The 20,508-nt window shown below is 43.5% G+C and overlaps 1 protein-coding gene across 1 annotated transcript in view; it reads left to right on the plus strand.

Moving 5' to 3' along the window:
* Window positions 1-20,508, plus strand: part of FRAS1 (Fraser extracellular matrix complex subunit 1) — a 692,624-nt gene that overhangs the window by 434,322 nt on the left and 237,794 nt on the right. Inside the window, exon 20 of the mRNA XM_073542109.1 lies at window positions 9,616-9,759. Coding sequence (XP_073398210.1) covers window positions 9,616-9,759 — 144 coding nt within the window. The remainder of the gene's footprint in view (window positions 1-9,615; window positions 9,760-20,508) is intronic.

A 20,508-nucleotide genomic window follows, 5' to 3' on the forward strand; every position in this document is an offset into this window, starting at 1 on the left:
AAGAGTGGAAGCTTTTGGAAAGGTCATTTTTTTTCCCGTCACCGGTTGAGGCTGCTTCGTGGTTGGAGCGCAACCGGAGCAAATTGAGAGAAGATAATGGCAATATGACCACATGACCCTGCTAGACTGATCACTGGACAGGGTTGTGGCGCTGCTTTACTCTGCGAAATAGGAGCGCAGAGGAGGGGGAGAACTCCCCACTGGGATCTACGTATTATGGTTAATTTTTTGACTAATGGTTCGGGACTATGCATACTGTTGACAATATGGCGGAGAGGCTGCCAATGATGGAGGAGGACATGACGCATGTTGAAGTGCGGAATACTGAGACGTCGCTCAGGTTCTTTGAGCTCCCACTCTCACGTTGGGGAGAGAGTGACAACTGCAAAAGGGGAAGGGTGGGGGGAGGGGAAGCGGAGAGGGATGGGGGAGGTGGGTGGGGCGGATTTGTACGGAGATGGGGGTTTTCATGCTGTTTGACCAGGTATGATTGGGACCACAATGTAATGATGTTACTTGATGATGATGGATTGTTCTTTCTAATGCACAATGAGTAACCGTACTGTTCGGATGTTAAGTTGGAATGTACGTGGTATATCTGATAAGGTTAAGAGGGCGGCTGTTCTGAATCATATCAAATCCTGTGAACGTATGATCGCGTGCTTGCAGGAGACACATCTCACTAGAGACACTATGCACTGGTTGTCAAGAGCCTGGATGCTAAAGACATATCATTCTACTTATTCCTCGTACTCCAGGGGGGTGTCAGTCCTAATACTCAAAAACACACATTATGAAGAGCTGGAAGTGCATGTAGACAGTGAAGGGCAGTATGTATGGATTGCTTGCAGATTGTTCGGACACAAAATGATTTTAGTGGCTTTATATATCCCTCCACCTTACTCTAAAAAGAAACTACAAGCAGTATGGAACTGACAGGCAGATGGGGGGAGACTCCGTTGTTGATTATGGGAGATGTTAACAACACTATGAATGATTATTGGGATAAAGTAAGACCGGCAGGTACGGAAGCTGGACAGGACAGGATGACTGCCTTTGGCAAGTATGTAGGGGAACTTGGGCTGGTAGATCTGTGGAGAGTACGAAATGAGGGTAAGAGGACTTTTTCATGTCATTCGGCAACACATGGAACACTGTCGAGGATAGACCTGGCTTTGGGGGATACCTCTATGGACGGGATGGTGGGGGAGGTGGAATACCTACAGAGGACTCTCTCGGATCATGGTCCTATGGTGGTCACGCTTCTGGTGAGATCTGCTCAGAGTCAGAGGGGAGGTTGGCGTCTTCACCCGACGTGGCTTAAAGTGGTGGACATGGGTGGCATAACCAAAGAGCTAGAGCACTTCTTCCAAATGAACGAAGGGAGTACTGAGGCCACAACGGTATGGGATGCCATGAAGGCGTTTACGAGGGGACTTTTTATAAGTGAGATTGCGAGGTGTAAGACCAAAACTAAATTGGCAGATCAACAAATAAAGGATGACCTGACAAGAGCGGAGGCAGACATGATTTTGGCACCAACGAGTGAAGCTCACAATAGACTAAAATTGGCTCAGGAGGCAGTTGATAAACTGCACATGATGCATGCTGAGAGGAAAAGGGCATTTCAGCAAGCCCAATTCTTTGAAGAAGGAGAGAGAGTAGGTCACTTGTTGGCGGTGATATCTGCGGCACAGAGGGAGTCTTCCAGGGTGTATAAACTGAGAGATCAAACAGGGGCGACTCTGACAGACACAAAGGACATACTGGAGGTCTTCAAGACATATTACATGGCACTGTACACTTCGAGAGCACGGGACACAGAGGGGGATGTGGAGAATTTTTTGGAAGGCATTTCACTACCTAAATTGTCTGAGGAAGATAGGTTGAGGTTGGAAGAACCTGTGAGTGTGGAGGAGGTGGAATGTGCAATACTGTCTATGCCCAATAACAAATCACCGGGAGCTGATGGTCTACCTGGGGAGGTGTACAGGGAGTTAGTGGAACTGCTGGCTCCGAAATTGAAATCTGTGTTTGATGAGGCTTTAGTGACGGGGGCACTGCCGAGATCAATGGAGGAAGTGGTGATAGTAGTTCTGCCGAAGGAGGGAAAAGATCCCATGGATGCGGAGTCATACAGGCCCATTTCGTTGTTGACAACGGATGTCAAAATACTAAGATCCTGGCCACCCGGCTCACCGGGGTTGCGCATACCATTATACACGAGGACCAGTCGGGCTTTATGCCTAACCGCTCCACGGCTGTTAACTTAAGAAGATTATTTCTTAATATGCAACTGCCTGCTGATAATGGTGGCAGGAGAATAGTGATGTCATTGGACGCTAGGAAAGCATTTGATAGCGTGGAATGGCAATACTTATGGAAAATCATGGAACTGATGGGATTCGGCCCCGCGTTCATGGCCTGGGTGAAGTTATTGTACTCATCCCCAAAGGCGGTAGTTAAGGTGAATGGAGAACAGTCCGGGATGTTTGACTTGCATAGGGGCACAAGGCAGGGGTGTCCGCTGTCCCCGCTATTGTTCGCGGTGGCAGTGGAGCCCCTGGCGGCCAAGATCAGAGCTGAGAGGGGAGTGGTCGGATTTAAATTTGGGAAGCTGGAAGAAAAAATATCATTGTATGCCGACGACATCCTGTTGTTTTTGGATAGTGCAGGAGTGCGCGATGGATGTAATTAAACAATTTGGGAGCATTTCGGGACTGGAGATAAATTGGCACAAGTCTTATGTCATGGCTGTGGATAGAGCAATAGAAGCGGAGGAGATAGATGAGAGGGGGAAACAACTCCAGCTTGTTTCACAGTTTAAATACCTAGGGATATGGGTAGCTCTTCCACTGTCCAGATTCACGGGTCTGAATTTGGTTCCTCTGCTAGAGAAATTTAAAGGGAAAATAGGTGCATGGTGCAAATTGGCTTTAACGGTAACGGGTAGAACTAACCTGATTAAGATGGTCCTTATGCCACAACTAATGTACGTTTTGCACAATTCGCCGATATGGCTACCAAAAAACCGGTTTAGGGGCGTTGATTCTATCTTCAGATCCTTGATATGGGGCAAGAAGCAGGCACGGATTAAATTTGGAACTCTGCAAAAACGAAAGGAAGAGGGAGGACTGGCCGCACCAAATCCATGGGTCTATTTCTTGGCAGTACAGGGCCAGCATGTCAGGGGATGGAGAGAGCTCGATTGTGGAGGAGCAGCTCACCGGGTGCTGGTACATGTGACGGGGAGACGCCCACTTATCCAGGGTCTAGAGGATGGTACCTTTAAGAAACTGGGAGCACCATATCCTACCATAGGCATGATTCAGAAGGTATGGGACACCATTAAAAGGATCAGAGGGGTGGATGAGCTGACTAGGTACTCAACGGTGTGGGACAATGAGCATCTGCCGGAACTTAATAAGCTGCGTCAAATGGGCAATTGGAAGGCGAAAGGAGTGAGATATGTGTGCCAGCTGCAGAGTGGAACGGACCTGAAGACCTTTGAGACATTGAGAGAGGAATTTGATTTGCCTTCGGTATGGGAGTTTCAATACTATATGCTTCGACATGCTTGGAGGGCACAGTGTAGATTGGGAGCCATGACGGTTCAGGGCGACATTGTACTAGACTTTGTGTGTATGAAGGGAGGGACGAGGGGAGTTATATCGAGCATATATCATGATCTACTACACTCCTATCTGGGGGACAATCACCTCACTGCAAAGAGTAAATGGGAAAGGGAGGTGGGTACCCTCACAACAGAACAATGGGAGGCTATTCTTGAATATGTCCCGAAGATCTCTCTAAGCGGGCAGGCACGGCTCTCCCAATTATATGTAATACATAGAACATACAAAACACCGCTAAAACGTCCTATTCAAGGCGGGCTTGAGGGGAGACTCTAGCTGCCCTAGATGTGGCACAGACCAGGCCGGACTGTTACACATGCTATGGTCGTGTCCGCGGCTGGTGGCATACTGGCTGGTCGTTAACAACAAAATTGGGAGAGCTTATGCATGTACGCTCGACAGGAATCCAGTGCTGTGTGTTTTGGGGGAGGTGGATGGGATACCTGTCTCAGAACATTACAAAGTGGCAATAGCGAGGTTGCTGTATGTGGCACGCAAACTAATAGCACAAAAATGGAAGGATTCGGAACCCCCCACTAGGAGGGAATTTATTGCTCAGACATGTACGGTAATGCATTTAGAGGAAAGCATTTACAGGCGAAGGCATGGTGAAAGAACTTTCGAAAAAATATGGTCCGCCTGGATGGCGGTGATATGATTGCTAAGACTCTCAAGTATAACCGGCACAAGGAGTATTGGGGGAGGGGGGGATGGCTTTGATTGTATTACTACAAGATATGTGAATTGTTACATGTATATTGATATCCACTGTTTATTGTTTAAAATCTTTTGAAACCTAAATAAAAATAACTGGTTTAAAAAAAAAAAAGAAATCATGGAATGTTTACTACTAAGGCAGATAGATGAAGCTGCAACCCATAATGAGGTCCTTGTTATGGGGGACTTTAACTACCCGGATATTAACTGGGAAACAGACCTGCGAAACCCATAAAGGCAACAGGTTTCTGCTAATAGCCAAGAATAATTATCTTTCACAATTGGTGCAGAATCCAACCAGAGGAGCAGCACTTTTAGACCTAATACTATCTAACAGACCTGACAGATTAACAAATCTGCAGGTCATCGGGCATCTAGGAAATAGCGACCACAATATTATATAGTTTCACTTGTCTTTCGCTAGGGGGACATGTCAGGGAGTCACAAAAACACTGAACTTTAGGAAGGCAAAGATTGACCAGCTTAGAGATGCCCTTAATCTGGTTGACTGGGACAATGTCCTCAGAAATAAGAATACAGAAAATAAATGGGAAATGTTTAAGAACATCCTTAATAGGCACTGTAAGCGGTTTATACCTTGTGGGAATAAAAGGACAAGAAATAGGAAAAACCCAATGTGGCTAAACAAAAAAGTAAGAGGGGCAATTAACAGTAAAAAGAAAGCATTTAAACTACTAAAGCAGGATGGCACCGTTGAAGCTCTAAAAAACTATAAGGAGAAAAATGCTTTATCTAAAAAAATAATTAAAGCTGCCAAAAAGGAAACAGAGAAGCACATTGCTAAGGAGAGTAAAACTAATCCCAAGCTGTTCTTCAACTATATCAATAGTAAAAGAATCAAAAGTGAAAGTGTAGGCCCATTAAAAAATCGTGAGGAAAGTATGGTTGTAGATGATGAGGAAAAAGCTAATATATTAAACACCTTCTTCTCCACGGTATTCACGGTGGAAAATTAAATGCTAGGTGAAATGCCGAGAGACAAAGAAAACCCTATATTAAGGGTCACCAATCTAACCCAAGAAGAGGTGCAAAATCGGCTAAAAAAGATTAAAATAGATAAATCTCCGGGTCCAGATGGCATACACCGACGAGTACTAAGAGAACTAAGTAATGTAATAGACAAACCATTATTTCTTATATTTAGAGATTCTATAGCGACGGGGTCTGTTCCACAGGACTGGCGCATAGCAAATGTGGTACCAATATTCAAAAAGGGCTCTAAAAGTGAACCTGGAAATTATAGGCCAGTAAGTCTAACCTCTATTGTTGGTAAAATATGTGAAGGGTTTCTGAGGGATGTTATTCTGGATTATCGCAATGAGAATAACTGTTTAACGCCATATCAGCATGGGTTTATGAGGAATCGCTCCTGTCAAACCAATCTAATCAGTTTTTATGAAGAGGTGACCTATAGACTGGACCAAGGTGAGTCCATTGGATGTGGTATATGTTGATTTTTCCAAAGCGTTTGATACCGTGCCACACAAGAGGTTGGTACACAAAATGAGAATGCTGGGTCTGGGGGAAAATGTGTGTAAATGGGTAAGTAAGTGGCTTAGTGATAGAAAGCAGAGGGTGGTTATAAATGGTATATTCTCTAACTGGGTCGCTGTGACCAGTGGGGTACCGCAGGGGTCGGTGTTGGGACCTATTCTCTTCAACATATTTATTAACGATCTGGTAGAAGGTTTGCACAGTAAGGACTCTTTCACACTTCCGTTTTTGACAATCAGTCAAAATCCGCCAGGTTTTGAAAAAAACGGATCCGCAATTTTTTTTTGCGGATCCGTTTTTTTCCCAATTGAGTTGCATCACTGGCGGATCTTGACTGATGGTCATCCGTTGGATCCGTTTTTGTGAGTATCCGCCAAATTTTTTTCATCCGCCGGCATGCCTGGACGGACTATGCAACTTTTTTTGTGGTTGGATCCGTATTTTCCAGTGCGCATGCCCGGAGAAAGGAAGTCAGGGAGAAAATTAACCCTGAAATCCTTTCTGGCGGAGGAAAAAAATATTCTCTCTCCCTCTCTCTCCCTCTCTCTCCCTTCCCGGCCAACGGTTCATTCTGCGGATCCGTCAAAAAACGGATCCTCTGGCATCCGTTCACATCAGTTAGGAACGGATCCGCTTGTCCGCCTTTTTGGCGGATTTTAACTGACACAAAAAACCGAAGTGTGAAAGAGGCCTAAAATATCGATATTTGCAGATGATACAAAACTATGTAAAGCAGTCAATACAGGAGAAGATGGTATTCTGCTACAGATGGATCTGGATAAGTTGGGAACTTGGGCCGAAAGGTGGCAGATGCAGTTTAACAATGATAAATGTAAGGTTATACACATGGGAAGAAAGAATCAATATCACCATTACACACTGAACGGTAAACCACTGGGTAAATCTGACATGGAGAAGTACTTGGGGATCCTAGTTAATGATAAACTTACCTGGAGCAGCCAGTGCCAGGCAGCGGCTGCCAAGGCAAACGGAATCATGGGGTGCATTAAGAGGTCTGGATACACATGATGAGAGCATTATACTGCCTCTGTACAAATCTCTGGTTAGACCGCACATGGAGTACTGTGTACAGTTTTGGGCACCGGTGCTCAGGAAGGACATAATGGAACTAGAGCGGGTACAAAGGAGGGCAACAAAATTAATAAAGAGGATGGGGGAACTACAATACCCAGAGAGATTAGCAAAATTAGGATTATTTAGTCTAGAAAAAAGACGACTGAGGGGCGATCTAATAACCATGTATAAGTATATAAGGGGACAATACAAATATCTCTCCGAGGATCTGTTTATACCAAGGAAGGTGACGGTCACAAGGGGGCATTCTCTGCGTCTGGAGGAGAAAAGGTTTTTCCACCAACATAGAACAGGATTCTTTACTGTTAGGGCAGTGAGAATCTGGAATTCCCTGCCTGAGGAGGTGGTGATGGCGAACTCAGTCGAAGGGTTCAAGAGAGGCCTGGATGCCTTCCTGGAGCGTAACAATATTGTATCTTACAGTTATTGTTAGGTTCTTTAGAAGGATGTAGATCTGGGGATTTATTCTGACAGAATTTTATAGGCTGAACTGGATGGACTAATGTCTTTTTTCGGCCTTACTAACTATGTTACTAATGTAGTGGTCCCAGCATGTCCTGGGGTGATGATGTCAGTACATCAATAAAGTAAATGCTGCAGTCAAGTACCGGCCTTAGGTGATGCTTGCATTAACAGCGTGTAACCACTGAGGCCAGTAATTGGCTTCAGCAGTTACGCGACTGATGTATGTGATGTTATTGCTATAGACCTTTTTTTTTTTTTTTTTTTTTTTAAAGGGAGTCTGTCACCCCATTTTTCCCCTATCAGCTGCCGGCTCCGCCATCATGGATTTATCTACAGCATTCTGTAGTGCTGTAGATAAGCCCCTGATATCACCTGAAAGATAAGAAAAAAGTTAGATTATACTCACCCCGGCGAGCGGTCCGGTCCGATGGGTGTCGCCGTCCGATCCGGCGCCTCCCATCTTCATACGATGATGTCCTCTTCCTTGCTTCTCCATCGGTTCCTGCGCAGGCGTACTTACTCTGCCCTATTGAGGGCAGAGCAGAGTACTGCAGTGCGCAGGCGCCGGAGCTCTCTAACCTTTCCAGGCGCCTGCGCACTGCAGTAATTTACTCTGCCCTCAACAGGGCAGAGAAAGTACGCATGCGCAGGAGCTGAGGGAGAAGCAAGGAGGGAGACGGCATCGTATGAAGATGGGAGGCGCCGGACCGCGACACCCACTGCACCCGCCCCCTGGTGAGTATAATCTAACATGTTTTTATCTTTCAGGTTTCATCGGGGGCTGTTCTACAGCATTACAGAATGCTGTAGATAAGCCCCTGATGGCTGTGGTCACCGAAAATTAGGTGACAGATTCCCTTTAAACATGGGTAGAAAACGTGCCCACATGGATCTAAAAGCTGGTCCCTGCCATTGGTATAATTGAGCCATTTTATTTAGAAATTTTGCTTTATTTTCCATTATTATGTCTTTATTGCTTCATGTTGTGTTTAGTTGTTTGTGTCTTTATGAAATAACTCTGTGATGTTTGCTATCTTTATACTATTTCGGGTCCATGTGGGAGCTGTTTGAGTCTACCAAATGTCATAGCTGGTTATTTCTGCACTTTATGGCCTTGTTTCATCAAGATATTTTTTTTTGCCACAATTCTGGCGTAAAACACAAACATTTTTGCATCCAAAATTTTAGACTTGTCATTTTTTCACCAGTCCCAACCAGCCCCTCCAAAGTGTGTGGATCTGGGACAGAATAGAGCATGGCAAAAACATAAATTACTGCTTTGAGTAGACCATGGCACTCAGATAAAGTAAGAAGACGGTGCCATGTTGATTTAAGATACCATAAGATACGAAAGGCATAAATTACACCATGTGATGACGGTGGGTGTCAGCCAGGGGAGCCAGGGCACAAGCATATCCCGGACGGTCCTACAGCCTTAGGATGCAGTTACCACCATTGGCCACCAATGATTGGCACTATTCTGACTATAAGGGTGCAGCAATATGTATATCTTACCATACCGGATATGAAAAATATTACACTCAAAAAGCAACGCCTTTTATTACACAGGACTCTACCGGGCCTCCATTTAAAGCCTCTTAAGGTTACCTCTAACCTTATCCTCCAAAGGTTACCATTTATTTACAGCCTACCATTACTCGCATGGAAGCTTATATACGGCTATTCCCTAACCCTAGCTCCCAATCCTCTTGAACCCAAGTAAACCCCATCATTAAGACCCGGGAGGGTCGAAACGTCGGGTGTTTCTATTTTACTGGATTTTGGACCAATTTTTGTAACTTGGCACTTATCTTTTTGTCTAAAATAAAATTCCACTGATGGTTGCAAATTATTCCATTAGAGTGCGCGGTGAATTTTTGCTACTTATTTCAGGGACCACCATGGTCCATTCTACCAGCACCTCGCTTCTACAGTGACCTTGAGTGCACACCAATGCCTACTCTACTAGGTTTAAAATCCTGACAGAGTGCAGTAGATAAAGAATACTAAATAAAGGTGTTTAGAAAAATGTTTAGTATTTAAATGTGTATTATTTATGTTATATATTTATTTTATTACATTTCTTTGAGAACTCCTTTAAGGGCACCGTTCCATCAGCACTGACTCTCACTCGGGGATCAGCATATTCCTTGCACACAGTACATTCTCCCTTGTTTTTCTGTTGCAGCCTGCCATCCGTCCTGCAAAGAGTGCAGTGGACCTTCTGATGCGAATTGTCTGACATGCCACCCTCATGCAACGCTTATTGCTGGAATCTGCAAGACTTCATGCCCTGATGGACAGTATCTCAATTTAGTGGGTTACTGTGTTGGTAAGTGGGTTTGTTTACCCTTATGGACATAAACTTACTATTTTTATGACATCGGACTTACCGTATATAAAAAGGAAATTCTAGCATTTCTATTCTTTATAGAGGTTTCAATGAATGCAAAAACTTGTACAGTCTTGCGCTATGGTACCGATATGAATCTAGGTATCAATAACACAAAACTGACAAAACTGAAATATGTGGCAAAGACTATCCTGCTCCACTCTGAAGATAAGATGTACTTTTATCCAGTAAAGTTCTTAAATTCAGTGGAGGTAGGTGGCGATCACTAGTTTATAACAGATGTCCAGGAGCACATGTTCAGCATTCTGCATACAATACCCCCCCAGCAAGGGAGGATTAATGAGTTGCTGTAGTTCTTATCCCACTAAGGGTACCGTTACACTAAGCGATGCACCAGCGATCCCGACAATGATATGGATCGCTGGTGCATCGCTAAGTGGTCGCTAGTGAGCTGCCACACAGGCAGATCTCACCAGAGACATAGCAGCGGTCGGGGGTCGCTACTTACCTGTCAGACGCGGCGATCCTGACGTCCTCCCGCCCGCGACTACGCGTTGCTCGTCGGCGCCACAGGAAGCCCAGCAGGAAGCGCCCGACGAGAAATGGTCCAGGACGTTCTCGCGCGATCAGCGATAACCAGCGGGGGAGCCGGTCGCAGGTAAGTATCAGACATAGCGATATCGCTAGCGATATCGCTGCTGCGTCACAAAACCTGTGACGTTTCAGCGATATTGCTAGTGATCTCGCTGTGTGTAACGGGGGCTTTAGTCAGAGATGCAACTTCATAAAATTCTGTTTCAGTCTATACATGGGGCAATCCCATGAGAGAGAGCATGAAGATTAAAAACTAGAAATCAGAATTATAGCCGTAGTTTACACCACACTACCTGTATTATTAAAAAAGCTCCAAGATCGAGGTGCCAGAGTAATCCAGGGTGTCGGCCGGTTAGGCTGATCCAGGCTGTCCACTAAGAAAACACTGCCCTATGCTGTAGTGATATCACTAGCTGTGTGCTTTCCAAAAAAAATACACTAGGTGTCTGCAATCCTACGCGTTTCAAAGGATAGCGTCCTCCTTCCTTGAGCTGGTGATATCACTAGAGCATTGGTCTTGTGTCTTTAGTCCATCCACGCCCCCACCACTGAATAGTAGCGGTTTGTTGAAGATGCCAATCAGTGATGGGGGCGGGGTTATGCACAGCTCCGCATTCTGAGCACTGCTAGATCTACAACAGAGAAGACAATGATTGTATCAAAATGACAGCAAGTAACACATCAGTGGAATCCGTGTCTGGAGTGTTCTCAGATTACATAAAGAAATGTGCTGTACATTTATGGTCCTAAATACAGTAATTGCACAATACCTCTTCACGATTATGGAGAAATAGTTCAGTTCTTATTTCTAATCACTCTACCTGTATTTATTTTCCCAGAAATAATACGAATAATGACACTTTCATTTTATTACTGGTACAGTTTTGGGGTGTTAGTGTGCTTCCTCAGGCATGTTTTATTACTTTTTGTTTTCTCCCATAATATAGAATTATTACCTACTACAACTTCCTTGTGGTTACAATAGGCTGAACACGTTCACCATTGTGATCATAGTGTTACTGAGCCTTTTACCTCTCACGCGGTCTCTAAAATTTCTAAGCTTTCAAAATTTCTAAAAAAAAAAAAACGGATTAAAACCAAAAATGAGTATGAACACTCTGTACATCGTGTTCACACACATGTGCTAATGTGTTAAAGCAGACTTCTCAGCCAGTATTGATTGTATTGTATTCCCCCAGCTCTCCAGAGGCATGCCATGTTACAGCTATTGCAGACCACTAATCCATTTCCATCCTTGTCGCAGCATGCACTTTATCAGAACGGACAACAGCCCGGAATTGCTACGCATCCGTCAATTTTAATGGCTTGCTAGGCATACATTTCGGAAATGAGTGTCATATGCAATCCTAATTTTTTTTTTCCCCGTTCCTAAAGGAAACGACTACATGGAGACTATCCTATTGTTTACCTTATTTTTCATTATTTTAACACAGTGTGAGTCTCTTTTTGGTATATCGCGCTTTTGCAATAAGTGACATAATTTTACATTTTGCATTGTGTGTGGATTCTGAAGCCGAAATCTGTCTATTCTGAGACAAATAGAAAAATGATGTAGTAACAGGATGAAAATAATGTAATGATTCTGGTCACTTATAGTCAGTAGGCGGCCATATACTAAGCTCATTTACTAGCCTGAGAAAAGGAACATAATGTTCTGTATGTTTTGAGTGTTATTATTTATTGTAATCGTTACCAAGATGACAATTATGATAAACTGTACTGTTCATACAAAAATGGCAAATAACAGATTCTATTTTATTTTCTAAATGCACACCTTATAATAATAATAATAATAATAAATTTTATTTCTATAGCGCCGACATATTCCGCAGCACTTTACATTTCAGAGGGGATTTGTGCAGACAATAGACATTACAGCATAACAATAATCACATAGATTATAATAGATACCAAGAGGAATGAGGGCCCTGCTCGCAAGCTTACAATCTATGAGGAAAAAGGTAGACATGAAAGGTGGGTGGTAACGGTTGCCCTGATTGTATGGACCAGCCATAATGTTAAGTGTGTAAGAGTACAGACACAGAGGGCTAATGGATGCATAAAGCATGTGGGAACATGATGCAGGAAATCTGGTTATGGTAAAACTTTTGGCTGTGCCACACAGGGATAGATTAGGTTAATGTGTTGAGGCGGTAGGCCAGTCTGAATAAATGCGTTTTCAGGGCACGCTTAAACTTGTGGGGATTGGGAACTATTCGTATTGACCTGGGAAGTGCATTCCAAAGAATTGGCACAGCACAGCACGTGTAAAGTCTTGGAGACGGGAGTGGGAGGTTCTGATTATTGAGGATGCTAACCTCCAGTCATCAGCAGAACGGAGGGCACGGGTAGGGTGGTATACTGAAACAAGGGAGGACTAGGGGACTTTCTTTTTCTTTAAGAAGAGGTTGTCTATTACTGCAGCCTTCCTCGCAGACTGCACAACTCTCCTGCTCTCATAATGGCCGCTGATGGGGGAGCATGTTGACCTGACCTGTCAAACAGTCTTTTCCAATTGAAAAACACTGCAAATGGAAAAGATGTATTGTTTTGGACAAGTCTGTTCACATGCCACTCATTCAGTCTATGAGGAAGATCACAGATTTTCACAAAGGTAGAGCCTTTGTAATATTTTTTTAGTGCCACAAAATCACATTTGTTAAAATATAGATATAGTAGCCAATCATTACAAGTGCTTTCCATCTCTCATGCAGTTAAATGACTAGATTCCTGCCTCCTGTAGAGAGCACTAATGGGAGCTTTCTACATATAATGTATTTAAAGTACATCCAAATCTGTTATCAGGTTTTGCAATATAAACTGCCTACAGTGATGGCCAAATATTGGTTTTCTCAAGGTTTACTTCTTCACTAATTTTAGATCTTTAAGTCAGATGTTTCTATGGTTAAAGGAGTGTACAGGCCCCTTTACATTTAGCGATGCACCAGCGATCCCGACAACGATACGACCCGATCAGGATCGCTGGTGCATCACTATATGGTCGCTAGTGAGCTGCCACACAGGGAGACCTCACAGCGATGCAGCAGCGATACAGCGGTCGTTACTTACCTTTCAGACGAGACGATCCTGACGTCCTCCCGTTCGCGTCCACGCGTCACTAGCAGGAAGCCCAGCAGGAAGCGCCCAACGAGAAATGGAGCTGCGCGATCAACGACAGGCAGCGGGGGTGCCGGTCGGAGGTAAGTATCACACAGCGATATCGCTGCTGCGTCACCAAATTGGTGACGCTTTAGCGATATTGCTAGCGATATCGCTATGTGTAAAACCCCCTTTACTATAAGCATTTTTAAACTTTGCTTGACACGTACTTAATTAAAAACACAAATCTCAATATTTACCGTGTTGACCCTTAATTTCAAGACTTCTGCATATTGGCCTGACATACTGGATATCAGCCTCTGGGCAAAATAGTGACTGATAGCAACCAGTTCTTGCCTAATTAGTGCTTGGAATTTAGCACAATTTCTATGTATTTTTTGTTCACCTGCTTATTGGGGATTTATTGGTGGTTAAAATGAAATTAAGGTCTGGGGAGTTTCTTGGCCATGGACCCAAATTTTCATTGTTTTGTTAACCAAGCTGCTAAGATGCCACTTTTGCTTTGTGATATGGTGCTCAATCATTCTGGGAAAAGCATTGCTCATCACCAGATTGCTCACAGATCATTGGAAGAAGATTGTTTTGATGGAGATTTAGATAATATTCTTTATTCATGGCAGTGATCTTAGGCAAAATTGTGAACTAGCCCACTACCTTGGATGAAAAGCAAAAACACCCATAAACGGTGTCAGGATGCTTTACTGTTAGCATGACACAGGACGCATGGTAGAGCTCACCTTTTCTTCTCTTGGCAATCTCTTCCAAATGTTCGCAACAGTCTGAAGGGGGCCTCATCAGAAAAAGGTAACTTTATCCCATTTAATTCCTGCTTCCTTGTTGCCCTTAACCCCAAGCCAGCCCCACCCATGCTGGGTTCATGGGTGGAGTTGTTTTTCATACAAGGGATTGGGTTTACTTACATTTTGCCTAAGGGTCCCTTCACACCAAACGATGCACCAGCGATCCCGACAATGATACGACCTGGTCAGGATCGCTGGTGCATCGCTACATGATCTCTGGTTTCCTGCCAAACAGGCAGACACACCAGCGATCAGGACCAGCGAGGATGCTGGTATCCAAGGTAAATATCGGGTAACTAAGTGCGCGTCGCTTAGTTACCCGCTGTGTACCTTGGATACCAGCGTGCTCGTGCTGAGAGCTGGAATCCAAGGTAAATATCGGGTAACTAAGCACGCGCCGCACTTAGCTACCCGTTGTTTACCTTGGATACCAGTTCCCGGCGTCTGATTACAGCGCCGTGAGCTCGCTGATCATTGGTCTCCCGCTGTCACACACGATGCATGCTGGCCAGCGGGAGATCAACGATCAAAAAATGGCCCAGGACATTCCTGCATGATCAGCGATACCCGGCGGGGGGGGGGGGGGGCGGTCGCTGATGCGTGCCACACACAGCGAGGTCGCTATGTGTGATGGGCCCCTAAGAACAATGCAATGAATAAAAAATGGTATCTAAACATCCTCCAAGAGCAACGTTTCCCAATGATCATGGAGCAATTTGGTCATGAGCAAAAGTGATAAATAAGTAGTTTGGTTTACATTAATATTTTGGGTGTATTGCAAGGATACTCCCCAGATCTCAATCCCATGAAGAACCTACAATCAAAGTTCAAAAAACAAATGGACAAACAAAACACAAAAATTGTGGTAAACTCCAAGCACTGATTAGCCAAAAATGGGTTGTAATCATTCAGGATTTTCGCTCAGAAGTTGATATTTAGCTGCCAGGACAAATTGCAGAAGTTTTGAAAAGTAACAGTTAACACTGTAAATATTGAGTCTTTGATGAAACTTTTGATGTATTTTTCAATGAATGGTTAAAAACATATAAAATCCTTCTAATTGTACTCCAATAAATATAGAAATGTTTAAGTAAAAGATCTAAAGACATTGAAGCATTTCATTCTCAAAACTTTTGGCCAAGACAAGGAAGTCAAGAAAAGTCAAATTCGCTTTTGGCCATGAAAGTCGTAGATCTGACAATGCTTGTGTTATTAAAAATCCATGTCTGAATGGGTGTAAAATCTTTTTGTGAATTCTCTTACCTAATAAAGTGATCATTTTATGAATCCAGTTCTAAAATGTTAAAATTGTGCAGTTTTCATAGTGGACAATGAGTCTCCTAATAGGTTCTGTAGAGATCACTTTTCAGCAGTCATCTGATTATTATCACAGGCAGGATTACACTGGAAGATAACACTTGTGTACAATAAAGGTACTGTCACACTTAGCAATGCACCAGCGATCCCGACCAGCGATATGACGCGGTCAGGATCGCTGGTGCATCGCTAAGTGGTCGCTAGTGACCTGCCACACAGACAGATCTCACCAGCGACATAGCAGCGGTAGGGGGTCGCTACTTATCTGTCAGACGAGGCGATCCTGACGTCCTCCCGCCCGCGTCCACGCGTCACTCGTCTCCACAGCAGGAAGCTGACGATGAGAAACGGTCCAGGACGTTCTTGCGCGATCAGCTATAACCAGCGGGGGAGCGGTCGGAGGTAAGTGTCAGACATAGCAATATCGCTGCTACGTCACAAAAACCAGTGACGTTATAGCGATATTGCTAGCGATATCACTTAGTGTGACAGGCCCTTAACACACCATTCATGATAGGCGATGAATCCCGTTCTCCTCCCTGCACAGTGACCTCTGCACAGATCACAGAGCATGTCTAGAACACTTTCCAACAGAAGTTAATGAACATGTTAGGGTGGTTTCACATTAGCGTTTTTGTGCGCAGCGTTTGCGACGCATCCATGCGCATGCGTCATGCGCCCCTATCTTTAACATGGGGGATGCATGGTCTTGCATTTGCACACGTCCGTATGCGTTTTCGTGTACATGTGTTTTTTAGTCGTGTGCGCCTTTGCACTCCAGACGTAACATGTTGCATTTTTGGGTGCGCCGAAATTTGTCAAAAAAACGCATACGCACGAAATGCGACAAAAAACGCATTACAGTCTATGGGAACGCAGGCGTGCGCATGGTAATGCGCACACCTGCGTTTTGATGAACATGCGTTTTTGATGTAAAAATGTGTAGACACTGGGTTTAACCCATAAAGAACGAATGCGCCTAAAAAACGCAAACGTATGCAAAAACGCATGATGCGATTTTTGCATGCGTTACTATTGCGCACGATGCGCTGTGCACAAAAGCGCTAATGTGAAACCACCCTTAGCAGGATCCATGTGGCCTCTGTGCAGCATTTCTCTAAATGATGTTAAAAGAAGAATGACGGTGCTCATAATCAGGTATAAAAAATGCAATAAAAACATCCGGTAACAAAAAGAAAACTAAACAGGTTAAATACAATTTGTATCACAGTCTTGCTTTAATTATTTAACTATAATATAGTTTACATTCTCTTTAAGAGGTAACCATGCAGTATATTTTGTCAGATATAAGCAGAAATTTCTATGGAGGAGCTTAGCGCTTGTGTGTATACCCAGAGAATTACATTTATTTATGCATTAATATTTTATGGCTTGGCTCCGCATTTTCACTTTAGATTTAGAGGTTTAATTTCTCTTCGAGGAAATAGCGTCCTGAATTCACTTCTCTAACTACTTTTAAGATTAGAGGATCATATATCTGGTAATAGGTCAATTACATGTTAAATATATGAATTAGATTGTTTAGATTCCTGAATTACATTTTGTGCGATTATTTTTAAGCTTTGGATCCCATCTGCACTTGGCAATTCGAGCTAAGTGCTATACTACAAATGAAGTGGATCTGTACACGCCAATATTGGTATTTCATTTCATTAATTTGGTGTAGCTGTCTGCAGAAGTATAAACCAACACATGTCAGTATGAGCAATCTGCTAATACACTGTACATTAAAACGGCTGCATATTGAATTCCATTTTATGGTCACACACTACAGGGCAGAAACTTGTCACTACTCCTCTAGTGATAAGCCGCATTACCGCTATGTGTGCCAGCTAAGAACTAAATGCAAGTGTGGGATTTCGGTTCCATTCTAGATTTATGAGACAGAAAAAAATTAAACCACAGTAATTGTGATCTGACAGATATGATTCAGACTTCATATGGGGTTTTTTAATTGAACTTTACGAACGCAAGCTTCTGTATAATTTTAACAGTCCTAAAGGCCCATTTCGAGAAGCCGTTTTTCAGGAATGTATTGACAATCACCCGACAAATGAGCAAAACACTCGTAATTCAGGTGGGTGAATAGCTAGCATAAAAATTATTGTTACCAGAAGCACAATATCCTGTGTAAATGGGACACGTGCTGTCGATAGCAATGATATTTTCTGTGCAGAGAACAATCATCTGTGCACATACAATTCTGGCTGCTCTATCTTAAAACAGCATTAATCAACCATGGCCTGGTTTTTACAGAGCTGATCAACAGTTACTTCAAAGGAAAGTGTGCATTCAATAAAGTTTGCATAGATAAATAGAGTAGGTGGATATAAGAAAGCTTTATAATATATCTTTTCAAATAAATTTGCTTTTTTTCTCCACTTATAAGCCACTTCTTCCTCTCCCCCCCCACTCCTGTCTCCTGAACTTACAGTACTATCCACTCGGAAAAATAGCTCAATATTGTCTTGCCCTTGTCACCTCACTGAGGTGTTAAGTTACCCAGCTTATTATGCTCTATGAAGGGGGGAAGTGAAAGAGGAGCAGAAAGAGGAAACAGGCAGAGGGAGAAACAGAAAAATTATGCTGAGCTTTGTAACATATATTTTACCTTACGTCAGAGCCTGGGTCACTTTCAGACAACTCAGGACTGCTGTTTAATTTTCTCCTTACTGCTGCATCTGTGTGTGTGTGCTTCCTAAGGAATGAAGAACAGGAATGTCACTTTGTTTGCTGCAATCTGTATTGGAGAGATCATGGCAGTTAGTCTCCTCCCACCAACTTGGAGTCAATTGCATTTTAGGAGATGGAGCCTGCAGAGGGGATAAATAGTTAAAATGGAGAATACAAGTCAAATGGTGATCTCTTATATACATACACAGGACAGCTTACTCAGAGGTATTTGAAAGTACTGTACATTTACAGTTAAATGGCTTCTGCATTCATGTGTTAATGCTTCTTAAAGGGGATGTCCGGTCTAAAACGAAAATTCTGTAGTGACTCTGGGTGACTGCAGACTTGTGAATCCTCACAGCGCATGCACTGGAAGAACTCATCATTGTCTGCCCCGTGAATGGCGGTCAAGTATGTGATATGCGTATACCCGGGCAGAACTCGTATAGTGCCTCTGACAGAAAAATTTTCTCCCAATCCCTTCATACCATGCACTGTCCTGCCTCCCCCACTGCATCTAGCTCACTCTCTGTATTTGAACCAGTCACATAATAAGAAGTGATCAGGCCCCTTGCATCTCCTCACCCCATTACTAGCACCAGTGACCCTATTCCTTCACATCTCCTCCAGTCCATTTCCCCAGCTATCGCCACTCGCCTAACAAAAATAGTCAACTTCTCTCTCTATTCCGGTATCTTTCCCTCCTCATTTAAACACGCCAGCATACAGTGGGTATGGAAAGTATTCAGACCCCTTTAAATTTTTCACTCTTTGTTTCATTGCAGCCATTTGGTAAATTCAAAACAGTTCATTTTTTTTCATTAATGTACACTCTGCACCCCATCATGACTGAAAAAAAAACAAATGTCGAAATTTTTGAAAATTTGTTAAAAAAGAAAAATGGAAATAACTCATGGTCATAAGTATTCAGACCCTTTACTCAGTGTTGAGTAGAAACACCCTTTTGAGCTATTACAGCCATGAGACTTCTTGGGAATGATGCAACAAGTTTTTCACACCTGGATTTGGGGATCCTCTGCCATTTTAACTTGCAGATCCTCTCCATTTCCTTCAGGTTGGATGGTGAACATTAGACTGCCATTTACAGGTCTCTGCAGAGATGCTCAATTGGGTTTAGGTCAGGGCTCTGGCTGGGCCAGTCAAGAATGGTCACAGAGTTGTTCTGAAGCCATTCCTTTGTTATTTTAGCTGTGTGCTTAGGGTCATTGTCTTGTTGGAAGGTGGACCTTCGACCAAGTCTGAGGTCCAGAGCACTCTGGAAGAGATTTTCATCCAGGATATCTCTGTACCTGGCCGCATTCATGTGTCCTTCAATTGCAACCAGTTGTCATGTCCCTGCAGCTGAAAAACACCCCCTTAGCATGATGCTACCACCACCATGTTTCACTATTAAGATTGTATTGGGCAGATGATGAGCAGTACCTGGTTTTCTCCACACATACCGCTTAGAATTATTACCAAAAAGTTCTATCTTTGTCTCATCAGACCAGAGAATCTTATTTCTCATAGTCTGGGAGTCCTTCAAGTGTTTTTTATTAAACTCTATGCAGACTTTCATCTGTCTGGCACTGAGGAGAGGCTTCCGTTGGGCCGCTCTGCCATAAAGGCCCGACTGGTGGAGGGCTGCAGTGATAGTTGACTTTGTGGAACTTTCTCCCATCTCCCTACTGCATCTGTGGAGCTCAGCCACAGTGATCTTGGGGTTCTTCTTTACCTCTCTCACCAAGGCTGTTGCTCAGTTTGGCTGGACGGCCAAGTCTAGGAAGACTTCTGGTGGTCCCAAACTTCTTCCATTTAAGGATTATGGAGGCCACTGAGCTCTTAGGAACCTTGAGTACTGCAGAAATTCTTTTGTAACCTTGGCCAGATGTGTGCCTTGCCACAATTCTGTCTCTGAGCTCCTTGGCCAGTTCCTTTGACCTCATGATTCTCATTTGGTCTGACATGCACTGTGAGCTGTGAGATCTTATATAGACAGGTGTGTGCCTTTACAAATCAAGTCCTATCAGTTTAATTAAACACAGCTGGATTCCAGTGAAGGAGTAGAACCATCTCAAGGAGGATCACAAGGAAATGGACAGCATGTGACTTAAATATGAGTGTCTGAGAAAAGAGTCTGAATACTTATGACCGTGCCATATAAAGTTTTCTTCAACACCAA

Source organism: Dendrobates tinctorius, unplaced genomic scaffold (genome assembly GCF_039654945.1).
Source record: "Dendrobates tinctorius isolate UK_male_01 unplaced genomic scaffold, ASM3965494v1 ptg000011l, whole genome shotgun sequence".
Taxonomy (NCBI): Eukaryota; Metazoa; Chordata; class Amphibia; order Anura; family Dendrobatidae; genus Dendrobates; species Dendrobates tinctorius.